Source organism: Bufo gargarizans, chromosome 2 (assembly GCF_014858855.1).
Source record: "Bufo gargarizans isolate SCDJY-AF-19 chromosome 2, ASM1485885v1, whole genome shotgun sequence".
In the NCBI taxonomy this organism is placed as follows: domain Eukaryota; kingdom Metazoa; phylum Chordata; class Amphibia; order Anura; family Bufonidae; genus Bufo; species Bufo gargarizans.
This window is the reverse complement of record NC_058081.1, coordinates 580,123,862-580,133,433: the sequence shown is the minus strand read 5'-3', so window position 1 is coordinate 580,133,433 and position 9,572 is coordinate 580,123,862. Positions and strand designations below refer to the sequence as shown.

The following is a 9,572-nucleotide window of genomic DNA, read 5'->3' as shown; positions in this document are numbered from 1 at the left end:
CTGCTCTCTGCTCATCAGGGATTATGATCCTGAATACATCTAAGATCTTCAGCGGAATCTCTAGCACCGCCAAGCCGCACCACTTATTTGAGCAGATTAGTAAATCTGGGCCAATGTCTCCAGAGCAGAGCTGGATCCAGCTGCAGACAACATAAATGCTTGCGAGACTAGAGCAGATTACTGGGTAATAACAGGAACAGGGCCTCCTCTTGCATCTATCATACAGTACCTATCAACAATCATCTATCAACTGAGTGTTCACCGCAGTCATCATCAGGTAATGAAATGAACAGTGTCGCCTCGCTGGAATCTGATGTATTGACAGGCACCATATGGTTACAACAGGAACAGGGCACCCTCTGAAGGCACCTGAGGTAATGACAGGAACAGAGGACCCCATCCAGGCACCGTGGGGGAATGACCAAAATAAAAATGTCCTACCTTCTCTCGAATAGGCCCCATGAGGGTCATGGCCCACAGGCACCATACTGTAATGAAAGAAAATCGAGCACCCAGAGTCACCTTGAGGTTCACCACCATGAGTCCACCCCCTGACTTTCACATGAATAACTTGCAGATACAAAAAGTTTATTATTTAAGAAATTTATTCTCTTATAAATTAGGTTTTACTCTCATTAACTAGACTGATCCATATATTGCATGTCAGCAGAACATGGCGCCACTAGAGTATGAGGAACAAGGTGTCATTAAAGGGTATCTAAACCTTTTTATTAAAAAATAAATAAATAAAAAATGCAGAAGCGTTGTTCTGAGCGCTCTCCTGCTGCTCCTTTGGCCTTCATTAACTGTGCTTGGCTTTTGGAGCTCAGAACCATAGAAAATATAATAGATCCATATGCCAGACGCTCGAAACGCTAAGCAAAGTCGATGAAAGGCAAGGTGGCAGAGTGCTGCGGGCAGCACTTGTGTGCCTTTGTGTTTTCAACAATGGTTTAGTTACCCTTTAAACCAGGTTCCCCATCTGAATGGAGCAGGATGGTAGCAGAACATACAGAACGGTTCTGAAGGTGAGGATATGGGCCTCCTACATAGACAGACAAGCATGAACCCAGAGATCTGTGGCCAGTAATATACTGAACACTAGTGCCCCCTGGAGGCAGCCAGCTCCTGTCAGCTGTCACTGTACTAAGAACTGCTGCTTATCGAGGCACGAGGAGCAAATTGCCTTGTGCCTCAGCCAGTTGACTAGTTCTTAGTACAGTGCTATTTGTTGATCTCACAAAAGGGCAGCCTCCATTATGGGCAAGTGACAGGAACACTTAAAGGGGTCCTCCAGTAAAATGTAAATGAAGCAGTCCACAACCTTCTTGTGTGTCTCGTATTACATTTTTTCCTCCCATTTTGAAGATCCTCGCTTGCCTTCACCAGATTAAAACATTTATTTACTTCCAAAAAGGCTGGAAAACTCTACAGAGCTTATACTACTAGCAGAGTGTTTGCTGCAGTGTATCAGTCTATACAAGCCTTTGTGATCTAAACGCATGAGATCTTTCCTGTCCTAACAGTTAGTACAATGTATGCGTGCAGGCAAGAGAGCTTTTCAGCTCGTATAAGATGGTCTAGACTGGTTATAATACAACAAACCCTCTGCTGTGAGATGTATTACGTCTGAAAAACAATTTTGATCTCTCAGCATGCTGGAGATTTAAAAAAAAATAATGGAGAATTAGAACAGTCTATTAAAAAGTTCTAGAGACTTCTATTACACGATAAAGGTTTATTCACATAAAACCGGAAGACCCCTTTAAGAGATTGCAGATTTAATTTAGCAGCAATATAATGATGCATTTGGTCAGCGTCTCCTGCTGGCCAACCATGATGCTACAGGCACTGCCTAAAAATGTTGTGTGTGAGCGTATCATCATCTTGTGGGAGTCTAGTGATAGCTGAGTGTTCCCACTGCCGGGGTGTTGGTGCCTCCTGTTGGGTCTCAAGTTATCAGCACCTGGACATGGAGTTGGTACCTACACAGTTGGGGTGCCAGCTGCGATAGGGTGAGTCCTGACTTACAATCATTTTGAATTCCAAATAATCTTACTTTCCTGCGCTCCTGAGGATGCCAGATAATTGGAATTGACTGTATTCTAAAGTACGACCGTTATGTTTATATCTAGGTTCTGTCCCCCATTCTTCGGCATGAGGCACATAAAGCTCAATAGGGATTCAGGCAGCAGACTGTAAACATCAGAAGATAATAATACGGCATATAGAACACTAATGAAGAGATGTGCGCACACAGACATCACTTAGGCTTTCATCAGCGCACCCACCACGGCCTTAACATTCAGGCTGCGCAGGTCACAGTACGTCTGCCCTGTGCCCACAAACACAATAGGCTGGCCGGTGATGTACGTCATAGAGATGGCAGCACCCACCTGCAGGAGAGGAAGAACAGGACGTCTCAGTGTATACAGTTTTGTTGATCAACTCTGTAAATACTTAAAAGGGGTTGTCGCACTTCAGCAAATATAATTTCTTAAGTAGAGGAAGTTAGTAGAAGCCACTTACTAATGTATCGTGATTGTCCATATTGCTTCCTTTGCTCGTTTCCATGGTTATGACCACCCTGCAATTCAGCAGCAGTAGCCATGCTTGCACACTTCGAAAAAAAGTGCTGGACTATGCACACTCCCTTAGTTACGGCCACTGCTGCTGGATTATAGGGTGGTCGTAATGATGGATACGAGCAGTGTATAATGTGATGGAAAACAAGATTTTTGTGAACTCACCTGTAAAATCTCTTTCTCGCCTGATTCATTGGGGGACAGCACCCACCCACAATTTTTTTGTACGGCAAGAGGGGGGTCTCGGTTTTGCCAGTTGGGACCTTGTGTTTGGTTCGGTCATATGGCAGTGTGCAGTTTCAGTTGGTTTTTTCAGTTTAATCTGGTCTCTCCTACTGCTGGAGAACAAACTGAGATGCTCTCTCCAGGCTGGAGGGGGTATAGCCTGCAGGGGAGGAGCTAACAGTTTTCAGCCTAGTGTCGCCTCCTAGTAAACTATACCCACGGTCCTGTGTATCCCAATGAATCAAGCGAGAAAGAGAATTTACAGGTGAGTTCACAAAAAAAAAAAAGTTTTTTCTCGCTCATATCATTGGGGGACACAAGACTGTTGGACGTCCTAAAGCAGTCCCCGGGAGGGAATCAAAATTTTCCCAAACAATCTTTCTTATGGAAGTCACTGCACTGCGGCCTGCAGAACCCTGCGGCCGAGAGAAGCATCCACCAAGGCCAAAGAATGCACTCTGTAAAATTTTGTGAAGGTGTGTAGAGAGGCCCAAGTCTCCACCTTACACAACTGAGACGCCAAAGCTTGGTGGAGGTGTGCCCAAGAAGCCCCGACCGCTCTGGTAGAGTGAGCCGTGATCCCGGGTTGAGGTACCTTGTCCTTGGAACAATAGGCCTTGGCAATGACTGAGTGAATCCACCGAGCAATAGTCACCTTGGAAGCCACCAAACCTTTTCGAGGGCCTTCTGAGATAACGGATAACAGAGCATCAGTGCGCCTAAAGAAGGCCACCACTGACAGACCACTGACAGATAGGTGTTCAAGGCCCATACTACCTCCAGACGATGTAGAGACCTCCCCCGTGGATGTGAAGATTGAGGACAAAAAGAGGGGCAAAACAATGTCCTCGTTAACGTGAAAAGCAGAAACAACCTTCGGTAAAAAAGATAGTACTGGACGAAGAACCACCTTGTCTTGATGAAACACCAGAAAGGGATCTTTGTATGAAAGCCGCCAGTTCCGAAACCCTTCGAATGGATGTAATGGCCACCAAAAACACCACTTTCCAGGAAAGTAGACGGACAGAAACTTCTCTCAGAGGTTCGAATGGCGCTGCTTGGGGTGAACCGAGAACTAGGTTTAGGTCCAAAGAGTGTAATGGAGGCCGATATGGGGGTACGGTGTGAGCTACTCCTTGTAAAAAGTTCTTGATCGGACCTAGGACGGCTAAAGTACGCTGGAAGAAAATAGACAGGGCTGAGACCTGCCCTTTGAGGGAACTAAGAGCCATGCCCAGATCCAATCCTGACGGAAGGAATGATAGTACCGTAGGAAGGGAAAAACACCTGGGAGGAAGAGCACGTTCTTCACAGAAGCGCAAGGAGGACTTCCGGGTCCGGTAGTAAATCCTAGAAGAGGAAGGTTTCCTGGCCCTAATCATAGTGCGAATGACCGCATCAGAGAAACCTCTGCGCTTTAACAGAAAGGTTTCAACAGCCACGCCGTTAAACGTAGCGTATCTAAACTCTGATGGAAGACTGGGCCCTGGGAGAGCAGATCGGTTCTGAGTGGCAGAGGCCACGGAGCATCTTCTAGAACAAGAATGAGCTCTGAGTACCAAGCTCGTCGAGGCCAGTCTGGGGCAATCAGGATTGTCTTGATGCCTTCCCTCCTGATTCTGCGGAGGATCCGAGGTTTGAGTGGTAACGGCGGGAACACGTAAAGGAACGCAAATCTGTCCCATGGTGCCAAGAGACCGTCCACGTCGTGTGCCGTTGGATTCCTTGCGTGAGAGAGGAAGCACAGGAGCTTGTCATTGAGCCTGGACACCATCAAGTCCACTTCCGGACATCCCCACCTGAGGCAGAGGGTCTCGAACACCTCCGGATGGAGAGACCTCTCCCCCGGGTCCACCGTTGTCTGGCTGAGAAAGTCTGCCATCCAATTGTCCACTCCTGGGATGTAGACTGCCCAAATCACCGGAACATGGGACTCCGCCCACTGTAAAATCTTCGCAGACTCCTGCATCACCGCAAGGCTGCGAGTCCCTCCTTGGTGGTTGATGTAAGCCACAGCTGTGGCATTGTCAGATTGTACCCTGACCAGACGACCCTGCAGAAGTGGAGTCCAATGAATAAGGGAGAAATAAATGGCCCGGAATTCCAATATGTTGATGGGCAGTTTGGACTCCGATGGAGACCAAACACCCTGGACTGTCCATGTGGCGAGGACTCCGCCCCAACCGTGAAGGCTGGCGCCGGTTGTAATGATCGTCCATATCATCCGGAGGAAGGATTTCCCCGGAATCCGATGTGCAGACTGTCCACCAACTGAAAGCTGTACATGTTTGGAGGGACAGACGAATCCGGCGATCCAGAGAGTCCGGAGATTTGTACCAGGATGACAAAATGGGTTGTTGAAAACACCTAGTGTGGAATTGAGCGAAGGGAATGGCCTTGAAGGAGGCCACCATCATATCCAACACCCGTATGCAATTGCGGATGGGCGGATTGCGGCGTTGGAGTAACAGACGTATCGATCTCTGAATGTCCACACTCTTGTCTAGTGGCAGGCGTACTACGGCTGCACCCGAGTCCAGTATCATGCCCAGAAACCTGATTTGTGTGGTGAGAGACCAGCAGGATTTACGCCAATTGACTATCCACCCGAAGCGGGAAAGGGTGCTAAAGACTCTCCTCGCATTGCGAGACCGTAGACGCTTTGATCAATATATCATCTAGATATGGGAGAAGAGTAATGCCCCTGGAGCGCAGGAGACCCAAGGGGGGGGGGGGGGGTTGTACCTTTGTGAACACTCTTGGAGCTGTCGCTATGCCGAATGTCAAACCGAAGAAAACGTTGATGAACGGTTGCGATGGGAACGTGTAAGCAGGCATATTGGATATCTATGGACGCCATGAGTTTCCCCTGCACCAATGAGGCAATCACGGAGCGAAGTGACTCCATCCGGAATCGTTGAATGCGGAGAAAGCGGTTCACTACTATTTTGAGGTCCAGTACTGGGCGGACATCGCCTTTCTTCTTGGGTACCACGAAAAGGTTTGAATAGAAACCCGTAAATCTTTCTTGCAAGGGGACCTGGATTATGCTGGCTGGGGTTTTAAGGATGGACCCTTTCATTGGTCCTGAGTGGATGGTCTAGCTGTAGGCTACAAAAGAAAAGGACTGGTAACGGGAAGATGTGACCCTAGGACGAAAGGCACGTTTCGCCTTGGGTTGAGGGAGATGGGTGCTTTTTCCCCCTGTTGATTCCGAAATAATCTCATTCAGTCGGGTACCAAAGAGTCGAGACTCGGCAAAGGGAAGCCCCGACAGAATGTTTAGAGGCGGAATCCGCCGACCAGACTTTAAGCTACAGATACCGCGAGAGCCGAGGAGCGGACGACCATAGACCCCGCGTCTAGAGCCGCTTCGCAGAGGTACTTCCCTGCTTTGGATATTTGGACCGCCAACAACTGGAGTTCCGCTAGGGAAGGATTGGTCGCAAGGTCTTGGTTCAAACAGAGGGCCCACTCCAAAACTGCCTTGGTTACCCACACCGATGCGAAGATCGGACGTAGGGCTGAACCACTGGCCACAAAGATAGACTTCGATAGAGAGTCAATGCGCCGGTCCACTGGGTCCTGGAGAGAGGAGCCGTCTGCCACCAGGATAGTCGTGTTTTTTTGAAAAGCGAGCAACCAGTGGGTCTACCATCGGAGGCGAGGCCCATTTTTCCACACAATCAGTTGGAAAAGGTTAAGAGCAGGTCTAATCGCTTTGGAACAATGAAGCGTAGACTTGGCTCGTCCCAATCTTTTGCGACAACAACGGAAAAATAGTTGTGTACGGGGAAGGCCTTGAACGCAAAAATGACACTCCCTGGTGGAGGGAAGTTCCTCCTGAACTTGGGAAGTGACCTGAATAGCTGAAATCAGACTATCCACCATAGACGCAATCTGGAAAGATTGCTCCGGGTCCATCTCTGTATCTGAATCCGCAAGCTCACCATCTGATCATCACCTAAAATGGAGGACGTCTGAGATCGGGAACCGGGAGGGGGAGGTGATGGAGAGGCGTCAGAAGAGAAACGGCAACCTGATCTGGGACGCTTGCTAGGAAGCAACTCCTGGTTTGTGCACCTTGCGAAGGTAAGGGCTGCAGCGGGGGGTGATTTCTCTACCAAACGACCCAGCAATGAAAGGATGGAATAGGAGACTTGAGAGGTCTTCTACTGCCCGGGACAGGGACCTTTCCCAGTAAGATTCTCCACAGCCAGAGGGGTCTTGTACTCCTGTGGGTTGTGGCAATATGGATGGATGGATGGATGGCTCTGTGGGGCCGCATGACATGCAGAGCATAGTAAGAGTGACTGGCCACGAGGGAATTTTACAGAACATGAGATGCAGGCATAATAGGTTGTCCTGCAGGGTGCCTGGGGAGGGGTTTTGGCCGGGTCAGACATTGTGTCTCTTTTCTATGCTGGAGAGGGTAGAGATCTCCTACCATTAAAAGTCCCAGGCCCTGTGTCCTTGTGGCAACGGAGTAGAGTGCCGCGGTGGGAAAATAGGCTCCGCCTCCCCACGCAGATCCGGCAATCGCATGTCAGGAGCCGCCATGAGTCTGGAAGGGTTAATATATTGCCGGATATACTGTGCCGAAATGCTCCCAACTAATGCGCTTGAGAAGCAGTGTGGTTGATTAGAGGAGGATTCGCAAGAGGGAGAGCCTTGGCAGATAAAGCTCTTTCCCCCTCAGCGCTGCAGCCGCAATGCTGCCGAAATTAACCCCCACAGTGCTGTGCCGCCGCTGAGGATCCCAGGGGAAGGTAGTCGGTGTTCCTAGGAGGGAGGGAGAGAGATCGCTACCCCAGAAGACGGGGACAGATGTGCCTGGGGAGAGGAGCAGAGGGAGGGGGGAGAGGGAGTTATACTTACCTGTCTTCTGTGAACTTCCCCCCCTAAACTTCATCCCAGCAGGGCCACCCAACGACCGCTGGCAGAAATCCTCAGGGGTCCGGGCAGGATAGGGCTGGTGAGAGGGTGGCCCTATTGCTGGTGGGAAGCAGGGGAGCGAGGCTGCCCTGGTCCACTTGTCTTCTTGGGGGGCAAGGCGGTGGGACAACCAGCACCGGCTAGCCTCCCAGGGAGACACAGACGCATGCAAATCTGTGCCCCTTAACCTAAAGAAATAAAATAAATTTTAAAAAAACAACATTGTAAAAGAGCCACTCTGCTAAGCAGGGAGGTATGCCTCCTATGACACTAAGCTAAAAACTGTTATGCTCTCTCCAGGCTGGAGGGGGTATAGTCTGCGGGGGAGAAGCTAACAGTTTTCAGCCTAGTGTCGCCTCCTAGTAGCAGCAGCAAGCTATACCCACGGTCCTGTGTCCCCCAATGATACGAGCGAGAAAATAATCCAGCCAACAAAGGGAGCAATATGGACAAGCACAATACATTAGTAAGTGCCTTGCATTAATTTCCTCTACATAAATGCCATTTGCTGAAGTGACACAACCCCTTTAAAGTACATATGTCAGCAGGATCAACCCTATTAAGCAAGGCATAATGCCTGGTAGGTTTGATTTAGCCGAGTAAAACGATACATGTCTTATATTATTCTGTTACACCATTCCAGTGAAAGTTAACATTTTATTAATTATATTTGTTAACAATTGCATTTATAGAGCACCGAGGGGCACAAGGACTCCTCCACCCACACTTACAACCATCCCCTTTGTCCCCTTGATTGATGGCATCTTATGCGTACTTTCTACTATCGGCGCATGTGCAGTACAACTGCTTCAGCTCCCCAGCAGCACAGTAATCCAGCAATTACAGATCCAGGCAAGATCCTGGCCCTGTCATTTATGGGGAGACGAGAAGTGGCTATAAGTGAGGGTGAGGCCCCCCTGTTAGTACTCATAACTAAAGGGGTTTTCCAAGATTTTTATACGGATAACCTATCCTCTGGATAGATCATCAGTATCTGATCGTGGGGGTCTGACACCTGGGACTTCCGCCAATGAGCTGTTTAACGAGGCACTGGCGCTTCTGTAAGTGCTACTACCTTCTCTCAGCTCACCAAGCACAGCGCCGTACATTGTATAGTGGCCGTGCTTGGTATCACAGCTCAGCCCTATTTAATTCTATGGGGCTGTGCTGCTCCTAGGCTACGTGATCGATGAATGTGACGTCACAAAGCCTAGGAAAAGCTGAGGGAAGGCGCTGTATTCAAAGGTTCCTTTTTAAAACAGCCAAGATAGGTCATCGGTATAAAAATCTCAGAAAACCCTCTTAACACACATATTGAGGACCTGCACTGCCTGGGGTCAAAAGACACTGGATGACTGTGCTCAGTTGTTCACCTCTGCCTGTGGATGAATAGTTAAAGGGATTCTGTCACCAGGATTTCACTTACTGAGCTGTTAACATGACCACATCAGTCTTCATGATTTATATTACTATATACTAGTATTACTGCCCTGTGTCTTGTAATTTGTCTATAAAATCGCTGTTATTAATATGCCAATTACCTAAATAAGGAGCCCAAGGGGCTGTCCCTCTGTCCGTTGGAGTTGGACCCAGCTGCACCCCTTCTCCTTGAGCCCAGCACCGCCCCACTGCTAATTTATGCACTCCTCATAGCCAACCTCATATGCCTGGTGCACCGTAATCTCGCGCATGCGCCGTGGAAAGACCAGTCAGTGCATGCGCAATGTGTTCTGTGAGGCGATGCCAGGACACCGTGCCGGCGCTGACAGGTCTTTCCACGGCGCATGCGCGAGATTACGGCGCACCAGGCATATGAGTTCGGCAATG

At 49.0% G+C, this 9,572-nt stretch overlaps 1 protein-coding gene across 1 annotated transcript in view; it reads right to left on the bottom strand.

Annotated features, from left to right (window-relative positions):
* Positions 1-587: 587 nt before the first annotated feature.
* SRPRA (SRP receptor subunit alpha) overlaps positions 588-9,572 on the bottom strand; it is a 34,737-nt gene continuing 25,752 nt past the window's right edge. The window contains exon 14 of the mRNA XM_044281779.1: positions 588-2,396. Within this exon, the coding sequence (XP_044137714.1) occupies positions 2,268-2,396 (129 nt within the window). The 3' untranslated portion in view covers positions 588-2,267. The remainder of the gene's footprint in view (positions 2,397-9,572) is intronic.